At 46.4% G+C, this 24,761-nt stretch overlaps 1 protein-coding gene across 13 annotated transcripts in view; it reads left to right on the top strand.

Moving 5' to 3' along the window:
* The window catches only part of PLEKHA7 (pleckstrin homology domain containing A7), a 216,371-nt gene that overhangs the window by 126,685 nt on the left and 64,925 nt on the right, over positions 1-24,761 (top strand). For all 13 annotated transcript variants that reach the window (XM_047747419.1, XM_047747418.1, XM_047747420.1 and 10 more), the window contains 4 exons: positions 12,780-12,891; positions 13,691-13,795; positions 16,504-16,576; positions 17,979-18,079. In XM_047747419.1, coding sequence (XP_047603375.1) covers positions 12,780-12,891; positions 13,691-13,795; positions 16,504-16,576; positions 17,979-18,079 — 391 coding nt within the window. The remainder of the gene's footprint in view (positions 1-12,779; positions 12,892-13,690; positions 13,796-16,503; positions 16,577-17,978; positions 18,080-24,761) is intronic.

Genomic DNA, 24,761 nt, shown 5'->3' with positions numbered 1-24,761 from the left:
TCTAAGAGGACCCACTCATCTGGAGCGAAATGGCCTTCAATCACACCAAACCGAACCAGCCTTTCAAGGAAGCCTCAAATAAGAGTCTAAGGCCAGGGCTTCGAAGGGAAGAGGGCTGTGGCACCCATTGTCCCAGAACACCGGGAGTTCTTTCTGCTTGTTTTTTCCATTGTGGGGACTTTCTTGCTCCTCAGTCTGATTTCAGCAGGTCCCCTGGGGTGCTCAGAGGTAGGTTCCACCACCCAGGGCTTATCTATTTAAAAATGCATCTACAGCCCAAGCAGGGTGTGTTCTTCTCCCAAACACGAAGGCAGAGAAAGGTATGCAAGTGGCTCTGCTTCCTCCTGCTCGTCTGAGACAGTTCTGTTTGAAGTAAATAGTTCTGTTTGAGAAATGAATAGAGATGTTGGCTTTTTCTCTCCTTCATATCATTTTTCTGTTCAATCATCTAGACCAAATATGATCTGAAAATAAAAGATTTATGTTTTTATAGTATTTCTCTCCCTCAGTACTTATACTTTTAAACTTTCTATTATGGAAAATTTCAAACCTATATACAAAAGAAAGATAAAGTAGTAAGTCTAGTGTATTCATCTCTCATCTTTAATAATTTCCAAAATATGCCTGATTTTATTTCATCTGTAGCTTCCCCCTCACCACCCAGATTATTCTGAAGCAAATTCCATACATCATTTTGTTCCTACAGTATTTTCAGTTTAGAATCATTACCTTATAGAACTTTTAAAACTAGAAATCTATAACGATGATACTGATATTCCTTGCCTGTTTACTCTGTGCTGGGGGTTTACATATAACACAACAATCCTGAGAAGTAGACCATCATCACTGTTTTAGAGATGAAGACACCAAGACTCAAAGAAGTAGGGTCACTTGTTCAAAGTTGCATGGCTGGAAGTAGAGAAAGTCAGGATGGCACCCCCGCTTGATCTCTATAGTCAGGGCTAACCCTTGCCACTAGTGATTGGCTACTTGCTAAATTCTTTGGATTCTCCTGGTCCATGGGTCATGGGGTCTGACTTGGAAAGTATCAGTACTATTAGAAAGTGTATGGGAGGCAAAAATTGTCTTGTCTTCTACCTTGAGACAGAACTGCTGTGTAAAGACAGAGCCAGAATGTGGATTCTCCACATTCCAGCTTGGAATGAGCATATTTAAAGAATTCCTGAAGGTTAGAAGCTCTTGGGAGGTCAGTGAGTTCAGTCCCCTTCCTAAGGCATCCTAGAGAAATGGCTGCCTGTCATTTTTAAAGGTCTGTATGGAGAATCCATTAGAACGCATAGTTTGGGAAGTTACCAACTTTAATAAAAGCTTCTAGAGAAATGCAGACTTCTCATCACTGAACACCCTTGTCTTATATTTACCTCCTTTTCCTCACTGTTAAGATTTTGTCCTTGGCCACTTCTGAGAAAGTAGCCTCTTTTATCCTCCCAAAATATCTCTGTAGCTAATCTCCATTCCATCCAGTTTCCAAGAAAAACCTTTTTTTCAAGGGTCACTTTTCCCCTCTGGATCATTTTCTGGATGTCATAAGGACTGCTTGCTTGTCTTAAGTGGTGGGTGCAGGGTCTGGGTGACCAGACAATCCTTGAAGCAGGGAAAACATGCTTTAGGCATTGAGAGGAAGGGAGGTTTTCTGTGGACTGAGCTGGTGATCCCTGAGTTTATTCATTAAATACTTACAAAGTGCCCATATTGCGTCAGGGACTGTGCCAGAGTCTGCCGTTACAACAGTGTGCAAGACAAATGTAGTCCTGTCTGTGAAGAGTAGTAGAGTGGTAATAGTAGAGTGGTAGTGAAGAGAAGGTGGTAGAGTAGGGGAGATAAATAAACAAAAGGTCACAAATGTGATAAATGTTCTCGGTGGAAAAAACATAGGGTTCGATGGGAGTTGATAAAAGAGGGTTCTAACCTGGCTTAGGGATTGTAGGAGGAGGCCTCTCCATCCTGGGAAGGGATGCTGTTTCAATTGAGACCTGTCTGTCCAGTCACAGTGCCCCAACCTGGGCAGTGACCTAGAGGGGAAAGAGCGTAGAGCTATACCAGTTGAGTGAGAATGAAAAAATGAGACATGCCAGATGGACGCTGGAGGTAAAACTGGGCTTGGGAGGTAAAATTGACAGGACTTGGTAATTGATTGGCTGTGATGGGGTTGCAAAAGAGGGAAGACTTTCTTGAAGTGTCTGGCCCTAAACTGGAGGAAGGGGGGATTTAGATAAGTAAAGATAAGTGTGCACGTGCATGCGCCAATCATTCACAGCTGAAGGAAGTGTGACAAGCCTTGGTGGGGTCAGAGGGCAAGAGGGGGACTGACTTGTAGCTGAGGTTTGAGGTTTGCAAAGGGGAGGGAGGAGATAAGGTTGGAGAGGGAGTTTCGGCCAGTTATCTAAATTGCTTCCTCCTGAAATACACCCAGAGTTACCCCTGGTGGAGCTCTGGAGGGTGAGTTCAGCATGATTTCACCTGATAGAAACCCAGTTTTTTAAAAATGTGTCAACAAGGGGTGCCTGGGTGGCTCAGTTAGTTAAGCATCTGCCTTTGGCTTGGGTCGTAATCTCAGGGTCCTGGGATTGAGTCCCACATGGGGCTCCCTGCTCAGCGGGGAGTCTGCTTCTCCCTCCCACTCTCCCTCTGTGTACTTTCTCTCTCACTCCCTCTGTTTCAAATAAGTAAATAAACAAAATCTTAGAAAAGTGCCAACAAATAAGATTCCTGTTTTGTTCCCTTAGAGGAGCTTAATTTTGTTGTGTGGTGTGTTATGTGGTGAGGGAAAAAGACCAGGATGGCCATTCATGTGTCCTTTACACATCAGCTCTTAGATTAACATCGGGGTGGGTGGAAAACTGGCTCTTTTCTTTTTCTTCTCTAAGGACTAACTGTTGAGGCCACGTCAACTCCTCTTGCCAGAGCCTCCACCTGAGGTTCTTGACGTGAATCCTTCCGTAGCAGTGGTTTTCAGTGTGGTCTCTGAACCAGCATCACCTGGGAACATTTTGGAGCTGCAAATTCTTGAGCCCTACCCCAGATGTACTAATCAGAGACTCAGGAGCTAGCACGCCATAGCCTGTATTTGAATGGCTTCAGGTGGTTCTAATTCAGGTAGAAGTTTAAAAACCACTGATTTAGACAACTTGCTATTTCCATCCTTACTAAATTACTCCTAGATTCTTCCTTTCATCCTTAAATCTCCTCCAGACACCCATCATTCTCTGGCTGTGGTAACAATCTTAGATGGATTTTAGTTAAATAATCTTGGGCTCCTTCTTGTGTGTGTGTGTGTGGTGGGGGGGGGAACCAAACTGGTCTCCATGTGGTTTCCTTGAGAGTATTACTTTGTGGACGGATAACTTATCTACCCCACTGCTGGCAGGTGGGGCTTACCTGAGCCCCTTGGTGTAACAGGTGTATGCCCACCCAAAGATGACTTCCCATCTTACAAATTGGAAGCATGGAGAAGAGAAATAATGTGAAAGCTATGATCAGTGGGTCCAGAGGACATGAGCACTGGGTATTTTGGTTTCTGTGCCAGTAATACAGAATCAGCCAGGATAGGCTAGGGTCTGCTGTGGTAAAAACAACAAACAAAATCTAAGTGACATGAGAGAATTAAGGTTTCTCACTTTAAAAAAATTATTTATTTAATTATTTGAGAGAGAGAGAGAGAGAGAGAACACTCAGGGAGGGGCAGGAAGAGGGAGAGAAGCAGACTCTGCTAAGTGTGGAGCCTGATGCGGCACTCAATCTCATTGCCCTGAGATCGTGACTTGAGCTGAAATCGAGAGTCAGATGTTAACCAACTGAGCCAACCAGGTGCCCCTATTTCTTACTTTTGCTCCATGTCCATCATGGGTCACCTAAGGGATTTTATTCTGTCATTTTTATTGAGGGATGCTCCATCTCTGTGACTCCAGGATGGCCAACGTCAAGTAAAAAGGAACTTGAATTGTGCACTGCTCTTTCACTTAAACTTCATTGACTAAAGCAAGTCAGATGACCTCCCCTAACTTCACCGGGCCAGGGAGGTGCATTTCTACCATCCACCTGGGAAGGCTGTCCAAAATATTTGTTGACCAGCACTATCCTTAATGACTATGCTTAATAATCCACAGTCCAGATTTATTAAAGAAGGTAGGACTGACAAGCTTCTCTTGCTGCATGATTAGAGAGTTTGATTTCTCATTTCGCCTTTTCTTTTACATGATCTTGCTCTTTGTCAGAACCGTCAAGGCAAGGTGGGTATCAGTCAACAGGTCCTACAGCCTTGTTCCCCAGGGGATACTTCTGTATACCCAAGCCAACAGGCTGTGGAAATCCCACTTAGAAGAGCTAATATAAATTCAGGCTGCATTAATAAAAGTACAATATGTAGAGAAAGGAGGATAATAGTTCTGGTATATCATGGTGTTTGTGGACTACTTCATTCATTCATTCCAAGTTTATGGAGCATCAAGGACATGCCAAGCCCCACTTTGATCTGGGTACTAAGTTTCAAGAGGGATATTGAGCAACTGAGATTGCCCTGGGAGGGGGACCATTAAGGTGAGGGGTCTGGAAACACTGTCCTTTCACATTCAGTCTGCAGGAGAGAAGATGAAGGAGGATGTGCTGTAAGTCTATAAGAAGGGCTGGCGGGCAGAAGTGGGATATATTTATTGAGTGACCGCCAAGGCAGACATCAGGTCAATGAGTAAAAGGTCTAGGCTGGCAGATTTTAGCTCAGTTCATAATTTTCTTGGAAAGAAATTTCCTGACATCCCTTGTTTTGGGATCTAGAATTTCATCTTTGACATTACAAGAAGTAATCTACCTCCTAGAGTAAGAGTTGGCTTTTTCCATTAATAGTAATATAGTTATTATTTTTATAGTGAACATTTAGAGCCCTTACTATTTATTACCAGGTACTTTTCTAAGTGGTTTACATTTATTTATTTTTTTAAAGATTTCATTTATTTGAGAGAGAGAGAGCATGAGCAGAGGGTGAGGGGCAGAGGGAGAGAGAAAAACAGAGTCCCCGCTGAGCAGGGAGCCTAACATGGGGCTCGATCCTGGGACCCCAGGATCATGACCTGAGTTGAAGTTAGACATTTAACCTACTGAGCCACCCAGGCACCCCAGGGATTACATTTATTAATTTAATTTCCACAGCAGGCTTATGAGGAAGATACCATTATGATCATGGATACTGAGGCACAGAGAGGTTAAGAGACTTGCCAAAAGTCACACAGCTAGTAAGTGACAGGATTTGAATCCAGATAGTCTGGCCCTAGATGCTGTGCACCCTAATACTGCCTCTCATCAGACTGGCCTTTGAGAGAGAATCCTCTTCCTTGGCATAGGTGTTACTGTGCCAACTAAGTAGGCTAGAGATTTTTATTGTATCTGCCATAATGAGGTTTGATCTAATAAATTCATTCTTGCATGAAAGATGCCAAGCCAAAGCCTCCTTATTAGTCTTTTCTCTAGAAAATGTTCTCAAGCTTTTCTGTAGGGCCTCATTTCCAGTGATGGGGTCATTCGAGCTTTTCTTTTTCAGCCTCTTTTCCTGATTCTCTATGACTTGCTTGAATTGGAGGCTTGTGGTTTGGCTTTGTGGCTTAATGGGCCACACATAGGGGCCTACTGAAAGAGAGAACATTTGCCCGGGGGATTCCCAAGCTGTGGTTCTGGGGGTTGGGGCCATGCACAGGAGCATTTGCTCCTCTGAGCCGGCTGTCCAGGAAGCCGCTGACAGACGCCTCCGCAGCTCTCTGGGAAGAGCAGAGAAGAGCATGCCGGAGCGGTGACGCTGGCGGCTGATTGACAGCAGGCTGTGTACACGGCTCCCTAGGCTCTGTCAAGCAGTTGATGTTGAGGTGGGGCTAGCTGAGAGTATGTGCTCTGGCAGTTCAGAAGCCTGCTGCTCTGCTTAGGAGCCAGGTGGAAGGTACCCCAAATCTCCTAGATTCCTTAACCTGGAGGGGACCCTTTCTTGGCCTGCCTCTCCTGGCTTCCTCGTGAGGCTAGCTTGTTCCTTCCACTGGAGTCTGAGCAGCCCCGTTTTCTCATTGGCATGTCTGAAAAAGAACTGTAGGTCGGAATGGCCTGGAATGTCATGAGTGGTATTTGGAGGACACCACTTTAAACCATACTTTGCTGAAGGTAAGAGGTACCTTCCTGACCTTTGACTTTTTCCTTGTGTAGAGGCAGGGCCTGACTCTCCAAGGCGTATGCAGAGTATGGGCCTGGGGGTGGGCTGTCTCCTGCTGCTGGGAAACCAGAGGCTGGCTGCTGCTACTCCTGCCTTTACAAGTTGGTAAGAATTTGCAGTGAGAGGTGAAGAGCACAGGATGAGGGTGGGGGTCCAGGCCAACTCTGGGTCTGTCCTGTAGCTCCTCCGCTGAGCCCAGACTGCGCGGCTGATAGAACCAGCACCTTGTCTCTCCAGCCTGGCAAGCTTGGGCTAGCTTTGCCTGTTGCATTTGGTTGCCATGGCAGCAGAAAAAAACGAGGAAGAATGGAAACATCTGGCAAGCAGATGCAGAAACTTGACTGTTCAGTTTTCCTTCCTGGTCTAGGAGACGATGTTTGTGACGGTCACAGGTAGGGAAGAGGTGGCGCTAGTGTTGACCTGGCTCTGGCATTGATGTCTCCAAGGGCACCAGCACTGGGGGTGCGGTCGCTGCCATGCAGTAGTCACGTTTCGGGCTCTGTGTTGGGGGAAAGATGCTGCAGTGGCGTCTCTGCTCTGGAAGGGAAGCTGCTGCTTGCTGTCATTTTGTTTTTTCCTGGGACTACCCCTCTGGTCCTCCTCTTTTACCTCCTTGGTCTGAGAAGCGTGCCTTCTCCACCCACCCCCCAATCTCCATTAGAAAGGTGTTTTCTAGTGGGGGAGTGGCTGCCTGGTAAAGAGGGTGGGTGAGGCGGGTCTGAGAGGTCAGAGGTGGTCTTGCCAATGGCTCCCGTTTAGCATCTCTGTAGTAGCAAAGCAGAGGTGGGAGGAACAGTAGAGGTCAAGGTCTGGTTCTTCCCCTGCACAGACTTAGGCACAGGGCATGGACAGCTCACAGCGGAAGAAACTGGTCCAAGGTCATATGGCTGAGCAGGACTCAGGCTGAGTTCAGAGCAATGCTTGGGTTTGGGGGCTCACTGGACTGTTTTCATGCCAGGTGAGGGGTGTTCTTCAGGCTGGTTTCCAGCTCCTGGGTTGGGATGGGATGAGGAACTGGAGCCTTTGTTCCAGAGAGGAGTTGAGGGGGGAGGGGAAGGAGCACAGAAAGCCACAGTTGAGTAACAAGGCCACACTTGCTGAATGAAAACCCGTGTCAGACAGCCTCCCCTGGGGTGCTGGGAGTATACAGTGAGTGTTGGCGGTCTGTCTGTGTGTGTCTCTTTCTCTGAGAAGAGGGGGTGTGGAGGTGTCTGCCTGCTTGGGACAAGAACTTTATTTTCTTCCTGCTTTTCATCGTGCATTGCTTTTCCCAAACCCCTTAGGTGGTGGGCGTGAGCACTTTAAAAAATTTGCTGGTTGTGAGCGAGTGTGCCTCTTTTCATACACCCTCCTCTTATAGCATTAATTCTGGCTGAGCTCTCTGTGTAGAATCCTTGAGTACAGGGAATTAATTTGGGGGCCTATTTTTCTAGGAATTGACGGGATACAAGTGACATCTAATGATGGCTTCTCAATAGGGGAGTCCCAATTCCCCATAGCTTTCTAACCTCCTGGGGAAAGAATAGGAGTTCAGTCCCCCAGCCACAGGTTTATTACAGTTTAAAGGAGCCCCACGTAGATAAGGTGCTTATAGGGGTGTTTCTAGGAAGTGATTTGTTTAGAAGCTAATTGTTTGGCACTTTGAGCTAGATTCTGGGAGAGAAGTGCCTTGGGAGTAAAAATAGAGCGTACCTGAGATTTAAATTCTGGGGTCTCCACTGGGAACAGCCACAACAAAGCTTTTCATTTAGCGTAATGTGTCATGGTTTTCAAAAGGTCATTAGAGTCCACACAACCATTTTTGAGATGAGAATAGTTTTCGTCCCGTTTTGCAGAAATGGAAACTGAGGTCCAAAGAAATGATGTGACTTGTGGAGGAGTGACTAAACAGTAGAGTTTTGTTGAAACCTGGTTATTCCAGGCTCCTGGTCTTTCTACCACCCCAGGATCCTCTTGGTTTGGAGAAGGGGGTTGGGACTGAGAAGAGCAGCAATGGCCTGCTTCTGTCACACCTTGGGACTTGCCTTGGGATGATGATTCTGTGGCAAAACCCAGGTGTTGGAGTCCAACTTCTGTCCCGGACAAGTCATTCATTTCACTTAGCCTCAGTTTTCTCATCTACAAAATGGGTATGATAAAGCTGGCTCTCCAGGGTTAAGGGAGATAATGCAGGCTGAGTGCCTGGCACGTAGTAGGTGCTGGACAAGTCCAGTCCAGTACCTCTGCTTGGTTGACCTTGTGTACTGACCCTTAGGTTTGCTGGTTCTTGGCTTGGTGACCTACCTATTAAGACAGCGATAGGGTAGGGAAGGGTGTTGCCGTGATCCCACTACAGCTTACTCTTGTTCATGATGTTACTGGGAGGCATCTGGGGTTCCCAGTAACCAAACTCAGCTCAATTCAGACCCAACAGAAAAAAATGACTTCTGAATTTATAACCCCCCTCTTACCACATTGTCAGTGTTGTATGCATTTGCTCCTGGGTAAGTAGGTAGCAAAAGCAGTTCCTTTTATAGAGGAGGAAACTGAGGGACAGAGAAAGTGATTTTCTGTCCAGGCTCAATTGACACATCCTTCAGGAAGTTTAGAGTAGGATGAAATCACTTTGCTACTGGGCTTCTCCAGACAGAGTTTTGTCTAGTTCTAACTTCTTTTGTTCATTTCAGCTGGGAGGCAGTTGAGTTAAAACTCTAGCTCACTGTTTTGAACTTCAGCCCACACCCCTCCAGCAAAATAATCAGCATTCCTGTAGCCCAAGCCAAGGAAAGAGACGTCTTTGTTCAAATCGTCCCACTGTACTTTGGGAATCCAGAAACCTGGCAAACAGGCTTTTAAGTTAATAGATTTTATTTAATGACACCAAGAGTCTGCCTTCCCATAGCGTGTGCAGGTGTCTTGGTCTCCTCTTCTGGGAGCTGTGTGACTCATGTGCTTGAGGGCATGCTGTTAACTGAACCACCTTTCACAGCTACTCAGCTCAGGGGCTCAGGCTCCTCTCCCTCAGGAGAGGACGGATCTTGAGTCTGAGGAGTTGAAGACAGAGTCAGTCTCTGCCCCACCAGGCTCTTAAGTGGGGAACACACCTGTGTTCACGGAAAGGCAATTCTTTCAGTATTGTCTCCCTTCGGGAGGCTATATAAATATATAACACCATTGATAGTCCTATTGTTCAAAATGTATGGTAAACAACCTCCAGAACTTTCCATCCAAGCCAGCTTTTCAGCCAAGTGGGGAAATTGTTTTTGAGGCTCTTTTTTTTTTTTTTTTAAAGGTTGGGGGTAAGTGGAAGGGCAGATGGAGAGAGAGAGAGAGATTCTTAAGCAGGCCTCAGTGCAGAGCCTGACATGGGGCTCAGTCTCGGGACCCTGAGGTCATGACCTGAGCTGAAATCAAGAGTCAGACGCTTTACTGACTGAGCCTCCCAGGTACCCTGAGACATTTTTTTATATCCTTTTTTTGGGGGGTACCCAGTGGTATTCCAAGCATGACCACCGCGTGTTTTGTTTTGCTTTGTTTTTTAAACTAGTTGTAGTTCCAGGTAACTAGTTATGTCCCAAAGTCATATTTACCATTGGGAGACCTGGGAGTTCATTACCGTTATTAAGGAGATTCAGAGGAACATCCTCTGAAGGCCGATCTTGTCACTGGGCTGAGTGCGTAGCTGTGTGCACCTTGTTCTTTCAAAGAGCCAGGTCAGGGACTGCGAGGTAGGGGTTGAAACTGTTGCTCAAGCTGGGGGCTGTCCCTGCCCATGGGGAGCCCTGATGAAGACATTCACTGTTTGTAGAGACAACACAGTCTCTTCTCTGGGGCAGATATAGTTTGGGCTTTAGTCATATCGCCTGATAAGCCAGCTTTCTCTGGGTGTGGCTGAGCAGAGGTCTCTGTAAATGAAGGTGGAGTTGTCCTCATGTTTTTCTTTCTTCTTCTACTCTGCCACACTCCAGCCACCCCTCTCCCCTCCCCTGATGCAAACCACTGTGTTCCACTGTCCCTCACTGATGTTCAGTGTTGGGACCACAACCAGTCCTTCTCCAGCTGAAATCTTTTCGTAATTGGCTCCTTAGGTGGTGGTTGTACCTTCCTTCCTCACCCATCCAAAGTGTAAGACAGTACGGTTGTCTGGAGGAGCTCCCTGACCAGTCAGCATCCCTGAATGGGGTGGGGACATGGGGCTAGAAAGCAGGAGGTGATTAAAGTCAGAGCTCAAGATTGTAAGGCACAGAAAGGGTGCAAGTGGCCATCATCATGGACCTTCCAGGCCACTCACACATCCATCCGAATAGCCTTTCTTTGTCCCACAGAGGAGAAACAATATAGCCAGTTGATGGAATGTGATGTGGTCATTTAAAATGATGTGGTTGTGGGGCACCTGGCTGGCTCAGTTGGTAGAGCATGTGACTTTTGATCTCAGGGTTGTTAGTTCAAACCCCGTTTTGGGCATAGAGCTTACATAAAAAGAAATAAAAATAAAGAAATAAAATGAGGTTGATGTGTTGAAAATAATAGAGAAAATGTTTAATTTATAATAAGTTTAAAAAATCAAAATGCAAAATCGTAAACATAGTATCATAACAATTATATAAAAACAAAAAAGCACTCTTTTCCCCCACACCACCCCCAAAACCAGACCTATAAAGAAGAATGGAAGGATATATACCAAGTGTTAAAAATGATATTCCTTTGGGTAGCAAGAGTATGATCATTTTTTTTTTCTTTTAGATTTTTAAAAAATATTTCCCAAGTATTCTATAATAATCCTCTGTCTGTGTCTTAAATGGGAGCAATTTCAACTTGATAAATCCCAAACAAACCTATATTATTGTTAGACTTTGTGTCCTCAATTTTGGCATAGAGCTACAGCCGCCATAACTGAGAACTCATCCTTGTCTCAACCTCTGGAAATCTGAACGTCAGGCAAGATGAGGTTCCACGCAGACGTTTTGGGCATAGTTCTGCCTGGAGGCAGGGGCTGGACAAGGCAGCCTCTCAGGGCCTTTCTCACCCCCCTGTTGGGGATTATCTCTCTGCGGCATGCAGCCTCCGCCAACTGCGAGCGGGCTGAGTGCTGTGACATTCTCTGAGTGGGGAGCAGGAACAAAAGTCTGGCTGGGACGGAGGCCGGGGGCGGGGAATCTGGAGTGAGTGCCTGAGCTGATAAGGAGCCAGTGATCTTTCCGCCTGGTGGGACTTGTACCTTCAGCTGCCAAGCATCTGGTAGAGCTCAGCCCCTCGGAAAGCTGGTCCCTCTGCAGTGGTCCTGCTGTTGATGCAGCTCAGAGAGCACAGTAGTCACGGCTACTTCCGTGAAGAAGTAATGGTGCCGGGCGTTGGGGCTCCGTCTTGGGGTGCAGGAAGGATCCCTTATCCTTTGTGCAGTAGCGGTTTTGAAGGAAACTGCCCCTCTCCAAGGTGGAAACTAGGATTTTCCCTCGTGGCACCTCTGTAAAAGTGAGCCTGGTGAATGGACACCCAGAGCGCTGCTTCCTCGTTGGGTCTTGTCTGGATGCTCCCTCTCTTCAGGCTCCTGGCCCAGGCCTCCAAATCCAATTTCCGCCTCTCCTCAGGCAGGGAGCCTCAGTATATTGCCGCTGCCTGGATCGTGTTGCCCATCAGGGAACCCAGCCACAGAACAAGGAGACTCACACTTGGAGGAAGGCTTACTGATCCCGGAGTTAGTAGAGTCTGGGAATCAGGCATCAAGCTGTTCAGGGATAGGCACTGAATTTGTTGGAGGCACTCGCTGCCATCCAGGCTTGGAAAGACTGCCGAATGCTGGAGCTGTGTGGAGGCAGGTGAGAAGGGTTCTCTGTAGTGTCTCTTGAGTGTCCTACTGAGATGTTCCTAGAGTTCTGGCTCTCTCAGGGCAGGCAGACCTTCTTGACAGGAAGCATGGTGTCTCTGGGTGCTGTTGGGGATGCGCAGAGGGGCTCTCCATCGGGGTCCCAGGCATGTTTCATTCCTGCTCCCAGGCATGGCACAAGGGGTTAATATCTCTGATGGTTCTATTTTGGGGCAAAGGAGTGTTCCTAGAATAGGGTTCTTTGTTGAGTAATCTATTTTGGGAGGCAAGCCCCACTGACGTTTATGTAAGCGATTCTCTGTGTGTATCTGGGGGTGTGGATGTGAGCGCAAGTGATTTCTTATTACTAATTATAAGCAGTTTCTTTTGGGAGCCAGAGAAATGGAGGGGTGTGTGTGTGTGTGTGTGTGTGTGTGTGTAAGGAGTATGGGTTTCTCTCATGTGAAGAGTGGCACAGCTGTGTGTGCACATCTGATTGGGCAGTTGTCACAGACACCCAATTAAGAGATTAAATGTGGGGACCTTAGGACAGCAGGCAGGAATGATGGCCTTGGCCCCTTTGTGGGGTGTCAGCCATGAAGGTGTGCCCAGCTGTGATCGTCTTGAGTCCCTGAAGCAGGCGGACTTGGTGGTCCTCTGGTACAGTCTGGAATCTGGTATTTTCCAAAAGATCAGTCATGGTACATGAACCAGTTCTAGTTTGGAGCAAATCTCAGGTTCCACTTCCACTGCAGCCTGGCACTTACTGGACTCTCCCATGTCTTCCCACAGGCCACATCCACATATGTCAAAGCAAGAGAGAAGCCAAAGGCCGTCCAGCATGGTCAGTGAGACATCCACAGCTGGAACTACGTCCACCGTGGAGGCCAAGCCTGGTCCCAAGGTGAGCTCCTGGCCACTCACTCCTTCCTTCCACCCTTTAATATTGTGCAGGTGCCCATCGACCCCCACCATTGTTTTGTGAGGGAGGCACGTAAGAAGTATCTTCCTCAAAGGTCAGATCAGGAAGTGGAGACCAGTTGTCAAGAAACCAGTTGACAAGTTGTCACTTGTCCAAGAAAACAGGTGATTGCTGGCAGAACTGGGATTGACATCTGAGTCCTTGGATGCCTTCTTCATTTTTCTGACTTGTCTTGGGAGGGCCACACCTCTGTTCACAGGTGTGTTATGAGACTGCCTGGTGGGATTTGTGGCCGGTGGGCCTGAGGAAAGGTGAGATGTGGGACCATTGACTGAGGAGCAGGGAAAAGAACCAGCATTGCAGAGAAGGGGTGAGTGCTGAGGACTGAACCCAGGTAGGACAGTAAATAGCTGGAAATTGGCAAAATCTATGATGGAAAAGTAGCTTTGCTCCAGAAAGCCTAGGACATATGAAAGCCAACAGCTGCTGGTGAAAGTTCATTGAAAAATCCCTTTAAGTTTTTTTGTTGTTGTTGTTTTGTTTTTGTTTTTTTCCCTCCGTGACCTGGACGGGAAGCCTGCTAGGCCTTGGATTCGCCTTTCAATTAAAATGCTGTGGCCTTGTGCCCGCCTATTCTGGTCTCCTTGCTATTCTTTTCATCAAAGGGCACTGCTACTCAGAGTAAGGCAGAAGAGCCTACAGCTCTCCTATCGTGTAGGTGCTTTTTGTGACTCCCGAAGTCCCCTAAGTGCTGCTAGAATTTGAGTCTGCTTCTTCCTAGATCATGAAGTCCAGCAATAAAGTCCACAGCTTTGGGAAGAGGGACCAGGCCATTCGGAGGAACCCCAATGTTCCGGTGGTGGTGAGGGGATGGCTGCACAAGCAGGTGAGGAGACTGGGAGGGGCGTGGGGGGAGGGGTGGCTCTAGCTGATCTCCATCCTTACCCTGGCCCCCGGGAGCTGAGAACAGACTCTTAATAAGCTCTCTGTTCCTGGCTTTGTCTGAGGGAGATGTGCTGTCCATTTTTATGAGTGGATTGTCTTCTCAGTGGCTATGGCTTCCCTCCCCAAACCTACTTGACCCCTTGGGTTCCCAGTACTATTGGCTGCCCTGGGACCCAGGCACTCACTGGGTGGGTCAGTATGAATCCATCCTTACCCACAGTCCCCGGCCAGCACTTGGCCTCTTGATGATGAAGAGCCTTTGCTATCATTTGGCTGAAAAATCCTATCTTTTCCTCTCCCCTGGTCTAGCACACATGTCTAGCTCCCCAGTACCGTGGATTTCGAATCAGCCAAACTCAACGCTTTGCCTCCTCACCCCTTACCTCTCTTTTTCCCCCAGCCTACTTTTTCTGGATCTTAGTGTCGATACCACCGTTCTCCTAGGTACCCTGGTTAGAAACAGCTCTTTCTTCTCCTACATCCCTCCACTCATGAATCCCTGTCAGCTCCCCTGAGGCTATCATGCATCTCTAAACTCACTACCAATTGTTCTGTCTCATGTCCTCTGGCCACAAATAGGCTGTGAGCTCCCAGGGCCAGAGAGCATGTCCCTTTTGTCTCCTTCCTTCTCTCCTTGCCATCCATCCATTCGTCCTTCTGCCTATCTGTTTACCAAGTGCCTGCCAGGTTCTTTTTTTTTTTTTTTTTTTTTTTAAATTAAGATCCCTTCAAAGATGTATTTGTTTTCAGGAGAGGGAGAGAGAGCGCATGCAGCAGGGAGGGGCAGGGGAAGAGACAGGGAAACTCTTGTGTAGGCTCTGCACTGAATGCAAAGCCCAACATGGGGCTTGATCCCACAACCTTGAAATCATGACCTGAGCTGGAAACAAAAATTGGACACTTAACTGACTGTGCCACCCAGGATCCCCTGCCTGCCATGTTCTAACTGCTTCCACAGCATGGATAAAGAGCTGAATGACATGTGGTTCCTGCCAGTGAGGAACTCAGTTTCCTGGGGAAACAGACACATCTCTCACATGTCCTCTCGTCGCCCTCATCGTCTCTCACATATCATACCATCCAAAAAAACACAAACTCCAAGAGCTATGATGTTAATTTTTACCAAATGCTTTGAGGGAAGACAGAAGAGGGCATTATATTGTGTACTACATGGAAGAGGTTCCTGGAAGTCCCCTCGAAATCTCTTTCCCATCAGACTCCCCAAGGCAGCTTCCATAGCTAACCTTCTCTGTCAGACACAGTGCTGGCATCTCTCTCAGTGACCCCGCTTCCCTCACAGCTGTGTCTCTTTCCTTGCCTCTCTGCCCAACTCTTTGCCTGAATAACCTTCTGACTTTTCCACTTGCATCCCCGTCCCCAATAAACAAAAGTATGCTCCTTTGATATGTGGAGGGAGAAGGAAGGGGCTGTAAGTAATTCTCCCCAGCCCCCACTGCCCAGCCCAGTAACTGTAAGAGGCCTGTGTGGAGTGCTGTGGACACACAACACAGAGAATGTAGCTGTGCTTGGGGGAGTCCTGAAAGGCTTCCCAGAGGAAGTGACATTTGCACTAGGTATGAAAGGATGGAGAGGAGTTTTCCAAACAAAGCAATATGCCAAGATCTTAGAGATCATCTGGTCAGAGCAGAAGATAAAACCAAGAGATGCATGAACTCAGCAAGTTAAATTTGTTTTTAGCACTTTAGTAAGTGGAGAGTGAACAAAACTTCATGCTGTGCTTAGGTTTAGAGACTAACACAACTGTTATTTTTTTAAATTTAAACTTGTCGAAAAATTTGCAGAAGGAAAACTTTTTTTTTAAAAAAAAGATTTTATTTATTTATTTGACAGAGAGAGAGCACAGGTAGGCAGAGCAGCAGGCAGAGAGAGAGGAAGAAGCAGACTTCCTGCTGAGCAGGGAGCCCGATGTGGGACTTGATTCCAGGACTCTGGGATCATGACCTGAGACATTTAACCGACTGAGCCACCCAGGTGCCCAGGAAAACAGTTTTAACAGCTAAAAGCAACTCTGGAGTTTTCCTAGGTTTGGGAGAAATATGACCCTACAGCCCTACTATTTTCCTACCCTGGCCTTATTATTATTTTTTTTTTTTAGAATGTTTACAATCACCTAAAATATTTTTAATGAATGTATTGATTTACATTTTAGATGCATAAAGATAAATTCATGTTATGAGGCAATTGATAGCAAGACAATCCATGTCTCTTTACACTGAATGAAAGGAAAATCCATTCTGTGTAAATCAGTTTTCTCTTCAGCAAAAGAGAAGATATTTTCCAGAATAGCACCTAAATAAATAAATAGCTTCCTTTTTGTTAAAAACTGATTTCTTTCTTAATGGAAGAACTGTATTTTTTGAATTCACATCTTTCTTTCTAAAAGGAGGATATTTACATTAATCTGTTTCCAGGAAACACTCAAAACTTCCTGGGGACAAACCATCATTGAATCTAAATTTTAAAGTCCTATTAAAATATGACCATGCAATAAACTTATTAATTCATTAATTTATTGAAAGAACGAGTGGCTATGGGTAAGTCTTGGTTCTAATATCACGCCTTGCATGATTGGAAAGGGGAAAGAGTATGCTCAGATATTGTCTGATTAGTTTTTTTTTTGCTTTGCAGGACAGTTCTGGAATGAGACTATGGAAAAGGAGGTGGTTTGTGCTCGCTGATTATTGCTTGTTTTACTATAAAGGTGAGCTGAGGCTCAGGCCATCAAGGGCTCTTTTTGCGGGAGGGGATGGTGAGGTGATACAGGGGTTATATTCTCAAACCCAGTGACTGGACCAGTGGCCCAAGCTAGTTTATAACCTGTTTACTTGCCAAAGTGTTCACTTTTACATATGTGAATGGCTGGTGACTTCATTTTTACCAGTCCTTATACTTGAAGTGCCACTTGTTGAGTTAAAATAAATAGAATCCAGTTTATCTGCTACGTAGGCTCTCCAAGTCTGGAGTTGTCTCAGCTTCTACCCCATTTGGAACACAGGCATACCTTCAACACCATCTGGAGAGGTGGAAAGTGTAGATAAATCACTGTATTTTATAACTTGTTGTCTGGATCTATCCCCTGTAATATTGGATGAACCAACTTGTGAATTGAGTTGGCCACATGTACATTTTTGGAGTGACAGTACAAAGAGTTAGGGCTGTGCAATAGTGAGAAAGAAGTAAGACTCAAAATGTGGAGGAAGAGAGAGTTTTCTTGTAAGACAGACTAGGCTGTGTTAGGTGCTTTAGAGGACATTCAGCATGCTTAAGCAATTCAGGGGGAGCAATAAATTAATTCCATGTTGGAGAATTAGGGGAGGCTTTTCAGAATCAATGGAATTTGAGTTGGGCTTATAAAGGTAGGTAGAGCTTTGCCTGCATATGGGGGCAGATGGGCATTTCAAGCAGAGGAAGCAACTTGAATAAAGTTCTGGAAGCAGAAGAAAGTGGAAGGACAGACCTGTGAGGCCAAAGTGAGTCTTGCATGCAGGACATGGTAGAAAGATGGCTCAGGGAGTGGGTAAGGGCCAAAATGCAAGGGGGTTGTGCCACTAGGTAGAGTAAGTTGAACTGCGTTTTGCATCCAGTGGGCTGTTAGCAAGTGTCCTTGAGTAGGAGAGCAGCAGGACCAACGCTGTCATTAGGAAGTTACCTCTGTGATGAAGATAGTTTGGAGGAGGAGGAGAATAGATGTAGAAGGTAGGCTATTTCGTACATGCTCTAACTTTGCCTATGAGGTTTGCTCTTCCCAGAATGCCCTTCCCCATCCTTTAAAACACTTTAGTTATCTCCTTCCGAAGCGTTCTCTGCCTCTCCGGACTGTGTGCCACTTTGCCTCTGTGTTCCCACAGTACTCGGCATACTGCCCTGTTTCAGGAGTTCACAGGTTGCACTGAGCATGTCTCCGTGCCTGTGTCTGACCCCATCTGACTCACCTGTGTCATTCCCGCATTAACCGCAAGGTCCCCAGGGAGCACCTGAATGGACGATCAGTGATGACAGTAGTTCTAGGGAGCTATAAGGGGCCTTGAATGGGGGCAGTGAGATGGCCCAACCCAGGAAAGGGTCCACAGAAGATGATTCTGATGTGTTTTTTCCATTCAAAGATAGCCGAGAAGAAGCGGTCCTTGGGAGCATCCCTCTGCCCAGCTATGTGATCTCGCCTGTAGCCCCTGAGGACCGCATAAGTCGCAAGTATTCCTTTAAGGTACTGCCCCCTCCCCTCCAGGGTTGCAGCTCCACCCTAACAAACTTTGTGTTCCTAAAAATGGCCTCATAAAAGCAGTTGTTTTATGTGGGGAGTGGGGAGAATTTAAGAAGATAGAGTATTTCAGGTGCGTGTTAACAATGTTGTAAATTCTTTACATGATATTACCACATCAGAAGTACTTTCATTTGTATCTGAGCTTCTGAGTCCCTCAGCTTTGCTCAAGTATTCAGACCGTCTTTCCTATCTCTACCAGTCCTGTGATTCCTAGTCCCCCTCATGCCTTCTTATCACTGCAATCAGCCAGTCTAATTAGTATCCTTCACTTACTGCAAGTGATGGTCACTCATCATGGATTTATAGCAGTTCTATTATGAAAACTTACATTGAGGGTTAGAAGCTCATGTTGAAGAGCTTTTCAAGTTTGTCTGCTTCGTTTTTCTTGTTGGAAAGCAAATAGAATCAAATTTGATCTGTTTTCTGGATCACTAAAGATTCCCACGGAAATCCCTTCAACAGTAAAACCCCTTTTCTACTTTCTGCTTGGTCACATGTCAAGCGAGTGTGGCCGTGATGACTGATGGTGGTCCTTTGACGCCCTCTGGCCTCTTCAGAGCTGGACGTGGAGGCTCCAGGAAGGTGGTGGTCAGGCCCAAACTTGGGGAATCCTGGGGCCACCTCGTCTGGTTACTTCCACGCATTGCTTCCCTTCTGCTGTTTTTTGGGTCTCCTAGGGATGGTAAGGATAGGGTGAGTTGAAGTTCTATTTAATTGGCGGTTGAGTGCAAGTCTCAGCACTGAAGTAAGCGGCCCTTGGTGCCAGTAACCACAGGGGAACGCCCTCTCACACTGCTCAGGATACAAGGCAATGAAGCACATTTCAAGTGGGGGAAGGGGCCCCTGCTTCCACTACTCATGTAGCTTAGCTGTTCATATGTTGAGGGTGTAAGGTGAGTACTGGACATTAGGTACTAAAGCAGAGGTTGAACAGAAGTCAAGTTTGCCAGTCATAGAGAGCTAAAGGATCATGGAAAAGCACAAGATAAGATACTCAGCATTCTCTGTGAGGGTTAAAGAGAGCGTTGGTATGTGGTATCCACGGGGTCTGCGTCAGCATCTTGATCTTGAGTCCATTGTGGGGGTGGTGGTTGGAAAGTCAGTCTCACCCTCTACCTTTCCTTCTGGGCTGATGATTTAGCTTTGTTCTTTGCCAGGTTTGAACTGTACCTCTCTTTCCCTTGGCTGTCACAAGCCCCGATGACTGCAGAGTTGCTGTCGGTTGAAGATTCTGGGATCCTTCCCTATTTCTTGTTGCATGCCTTATATTTGTAAAATCGTTAATGACCAGAGAAGTTCTTCCATCCACGTAAGCTCATGTAAGGCTGTGGAGAGCCAATGTTGTAAGGTCAGCGTTATGAAGTTTGTTTTATAGATTAAGAACACGAGGATTAGAGTACTTGCTCAAAGTCACAAAGCTGGAAGATGGTGGTGACAGAACTTGAATGTGAACTATGTCCTCTTACAGTTGCATTCAGGGAGGGAGGACAATTTCTTTCTCTTCCTCTCTACTTCCACATCTTATTTTGGTCACCTCTTGCACACACACTGCAGGAGGTAGGAAGTGATTCGAATGAATGTCTATTGTTATCATTTTAGGAATACTCTTCTATTTAATCATTCAGAGGCCTCTCCTGCTGATTGATGGCTCTGAAAACATTGTGTTCAGTGGGTTTCAGACTGGTCTTTTGCAGCCTAAAAGTCTTCCTCAGAACACCTTCCTTTCTAGGGTTCAGTGTTGCTACTGGGCAAACAGTTGGGATAATGTTGTATGTAATTTTCAGGGACAGCATTTGAAATATGGTCACAGTAACTGATTGTAACTATATATATATTTCATCTTAACACTTCACTGGGGAGGTGTGAAAACAGATTTAGAAAAACATCTTTTATGTGTCATAGACTCTTTTCTTTTTGAAAAAAATTTTCTTAGAAGGACTTCAGTAAGAGTGTCCTTAGCTAATTTTTTTGTCTGAGAGACAGAGGCATGCATGTATGTGGGGATCCCTGTGGGGGGTCCTCAGGGTTTGAGAACAGACAAAAGCTGCTGCAGGCAGGTCAAGTGGTATCCTGCTGGTTCTCCACAGAACCAGCTGTGGTTTCCTGATAGTGGAAGAGTTCCCTTTCCCTTGGGTTGCAGTGTGGTTCCTTTAAGGGCCAGTGAGTGGGACCCTTGGGTAGTTCAGTATCTATGTTCTTGGGCACACTGAGAAATGCAGTGTTTAGTGTCCTGGGCCTTATGCCTGCTTCTGATGTCAACTCTTCATTATGTCCAGAGCTGAAATTCTCTGGCTGTTGCTAAGGACACCTCACCTGAGACTGTTGACAGTATCTGTGGTGGTAGATAGGAACAGCCTGAAAGGTTATATGGTCCCTTCTTTGTGTTTCTTTTTCAATTGTGCGTGCAGCCTGGCAGCCCCTGTGCCTTACAAGCTGGTGCTAGATGGACCCTGAGACACAGACAGCTCTGTATGAGGGTGAAGCAGGGCTCTTGGTAGGGAGGCATTCTACAATGCCCTGACCACCAGGCCTTTTGTGCTCTGCTGGCTCATCTGGGTGCCTCCCCAAAGAGCTCCTGCTGGACGCACAACTGTCCTTGGCCTGCCGGTCATCTCTGAGCAAGCTTGCCCCTTAGATCCAGGATCTGAAGCAAAACACATCTCCATGCAGGAAAGGGTTCAAGCATCCTTAATGGGGAAAAAAGCCCTTATTGGCCTCCTTTGAGCTGCTCTTCTGTCTTAAGACCAAATGTTCCTGACCTGAGCTCTATAGTGTCCATGGATGAATCACATCTTTACATTTTTAACCTATAATGTTTCCTTTGATTAGGAGAGCAGGGGAAAACAGCTATCTGTAGCACCTGTGCCTTGGTCACCAGTAGAAACCAGAAAGCTCTTCATATCACATTATGACTATTGTAAATATCTTGAAATAGGATTATGGGCATCACCACTTTGAAATTACAATAATTATTACTACATTTCTTTTCCTTTTTTTTTTTTTTAATATTTACTTATTTGACACAGAGAGAGTGAGACCACAAGTAGGCAGAGAGGCAGGCAGAGAGCGGGGGAAGCAGGCTCCCCACTGATCAGAGAGCCTGATGCGGAGCTCAGTCCCAGGATCCCAAGATCATGACCTGAGCCGAAGGCAGAGGCTTAACCCACTGAGCCACCCAGGTGCCCCTATTATTACTACATTTCTTATGTAATGATTTATTAAAGAACCACCCATATCATTATGCCACATTTAAGAAAATTTTGGTAACTATACTTCAGTACAACAAATTTCCTTTATTTTATTTACATACATAGAAACATTCTAAGAAGAGTTCTTAAGATTTACGAAACTGTCCAAAGGGTTCATGCCCCCCCCCAAAAAAGAAAGATTAAGACCGCTGCTTTAGATTCTTTCTGAAGGCCTTCCGAGACATGTGGTTTTTCACTTACTTATATTCAGCAAACTTTCAATGTGCCCCATTGTTCTACTTGGTAGGACACAGATTCTGGGGACACAATAGTGAGAAGGTAAGGTCCTTGCCTTAACAGGGCTTATATTCTAGACTCTCCATCAGCATGGAGGTTATTAGGAGGTAAGAAGAGAATGGGGAAGAGCTGCCCTATTCCTCTCCCATTTCAGTTTTGTCTACCATCTACACTTCTGTCTTGGCTGTTTTCATCCCTCCTGTTGGTAACTAACTTTCTGCCAGAACAGTGTCTGCATGGTGAGTACTCTCTAGGTATTGGTTACGCCTGCTTCAGCCCGTAGACTCTGCAGCCTCCAGCCCATCCTCCAGACTGTTTCTGAGTTGCACATCTGTTCAGGCTCTGCTCCCACCATAAACCCATCAGCGGTTTCCCCATTTCCTGCAGGAAAAAGCCCGGTCTTGGTTTACCAGCCCCAGCCTATCTATCCAGCCCCATTTGTAGCTACTCCCAGCTTAAGACTTTCCCTCCAGCCATGTACAGTTGCCTGGGGCCCCAGAGCATTCTTGCCCACAGGCCTGTGCCTGAGCTTCAACCATAGCCCAGAATGTTCTTTCCCCAACTCTTACTGGTCCTTCAGGCCTCTGTTTGGGGGTTACCTCCTTCAGGAAGCCTTCCTAGAGCCCTCTGGACAGTTTAGGTGTCATTCTTCTGTATGTCTGCACCTCTTAGCACACTGCACTGCGGGTGGTTGATTTACCTGTCGGAGTCTTCACCAGGAAGGCGAGCCCATCAGCCAGTTCTGCCTGGGTAGATGGAGCTGGTCCCATTGTGCAAACAGACCACACAGAGCAGTCATTTATAGTGAAGTCGCGGTCGAGTGACTTCCCAAGTTCAGGCTTCCTTGTAATTCCTGTTTTGTTCTCTGTACATTAGCAATGGGGAGAAGGCAGAGAAGAGTCTTCTCAACATTTCTAGACAGTTCATTCAGTCAGCTTAGATTATTCAAGTGACTGGCCCTACAATAACCTCAGCTAACATATCTTTTGAGCCTAAAAAATGGTAGGCGGTGCTGTAAGTTCCATATATGCATTATCTCATTTAATACTCACACAGCCTTAAATGGTAAACACCATCATCACCCTCAGTCCCATTTTAGAGATGAGGAAACAGAGGCCTGGGGAGGTTGAGCCGCTGGACCAGGGATGCCCTGGGGTAAGAGGCAGGCTCACCATGCACATCAGGCTGACTCGAGGGCCTGAGCTCCTACACAGTTCAGTGTGCTGCTCACAGTCAGCCCAAAGGTTGGGGATGAGGAGTTCCTTCTTAATGTCAGCAAACGGGCACCATAGTCTTTGTAAGTCATAAACCTCACAGTCTTATCCTTGACAGTTGCCGTTCTCAGCTCTCATGTCCAGTCCATTCCCAGCTCCTGCTGATATTATCTGCTACTTTTGTCCAGCCTCAGGGCGATCGTCTCCTTCTCAGCCCCTACCACCATCTCTCACCTGTACTCCTGTAATGGTCTCCTGCCCCCAATCTCCTCATCTGCCCCAGCCTGGCTCTCACCTCTTCATACTGCCAGAGTGTTTTTTCCAGACAAGAATCTGATTTCCCCAGTCCTTCGCCCAAACCCTTTAATAGCGTCTCCTTGCTCTTGTACACGAGACAAAACCCTAACATGACCACAAGGCCCTGGTGACCTGGCACTGCGAACTCCAGTAGCTTCACCTCGCCCTACTCTCTCCTTTCCTCCCTGCCAGGCATGCTGGCTTCATCCTCGAACATGTCATACCCTTGTCTACTTTGGGGTCCCACACGTCACTCTGTGCTACTTCTACTAGAATATCTGCTTGCAATGTAGAGGGTAGCTTAAATGTCACTCCCATAGGTAGGTCCTTCTCCAGGGCCAGCCAGGGTCCCCAGCAGTCCTCTCACAGCCTCCTCAGCTTCTTGGTGACACTTACTACAATTGTAGGTATTTGTAGTCTTTCTACGTGACTGTAAACTGTCTGGACCTGGATTAAGGCTGTTCCTTCTGGTATAATGCCTTTCACATAAACAGTTAATGATAAATTATTGTTAAATGAATGAGTTAGAGAATGAATCAGTCAGTTGATGGGCCCTGGCCTTGGCCACTGTGTTCTAAGGCTGATGCTGGGAGCATGAGGTGTGAGCATTCCAGTTTCTTTCCCTAGTGCTGGATCAAGACCAGAGTCCTAAAGGCCAAGAAAGCAGTCTTGTCCTAGGAGCCTTAAGTTTTTGAGGTAAAATCTTCCTTGCTTACACCCTCATTTCCTTTAGTCATAGCCTAAACTTTTCTCTTCGGTCATGCAAAGTTGCCTAGGAGAACTGTGTTAATTGGAAAGCAGAGAGCAGAAGGGAAGGGAGCATCTTTGAGATGAGACTAGGGAAGGGTTGAGAAGACTTCTCATCATCTAGGCTCTGGCATCTTCCTCAGACTCAGTGCACTTTGGACTTGGGTCATGGGGCCCACTCCCTGTACTTCTCACTTTTACAGTTAGTATGTCTTTTATGCCCAAGCACAGGCAGAATGTAGTTAGGAATCTGTTCTTCAGAACCAAGGGCAGCTGGACAGAGCACATATTGGCAATTTGGTTAGAGGTTGTTTGTTGTGATCATGTGTAGCTACTCTGTAACGATGGGTCTAACTCCCAAGGCCCATTTGCAGACATGCCAACTCTCCATGTTTGAAGAGTGTCCCATGTTGATTTCCTGGACAAGCCTGGCTCTAAGAACACTAGTATAGTAGGGACCTGCTTTCTCTCTCATACCCTTGAGGGTGCCTTATGCTTGTGGGTGGCCTTGTGTCTGGTGGGGCGAGTGTCTACTCTCTGTAACTGGGCAGAAGGTCTGGGAGGAGGTATCAGAGAAGTTATGGGGTCCTTGTCCAGGGGAACTTTTCCAGGACTTTCTGCTGACTCATAATAAGACACAACACATTCCTTTTCATTCTTTTCTCACTGTCCTATCTCCACCTTGCTAAAACAGGAGGAATCTTTTCTGGGACAATGACTAGCCCCTTATACATGCAAGGAAGGATATCAGGTTTGCTTTGGTCATTGTAGGGACTCTTAGCTGCAGGCTGTTTGCCTGTACTGTCTTGGAACTAGCTGGATAGATTCAGGTATGTCAGTGTCACTAGCAGGCCCATATTTTATATGCATTTTGGACCTAGG

The sequence above is a fragment of the Lutra lutra genome, chromosome 10 (genome assembly GCF_902655055.1).
Source record: "Lutra lutra chromosome 10, mLutLut1.2, whole genome shotgun sequence".
NCBI lineage: Eukaryota > Metazoa > Chordata > Mammalia > Carnivora > Mustelidae > Lutra > Lutra lutra.
Note: the sequence above shows the minus strand (reverse complement) of the source record. Positions and strands in the feature narration are given on the sequence as shown.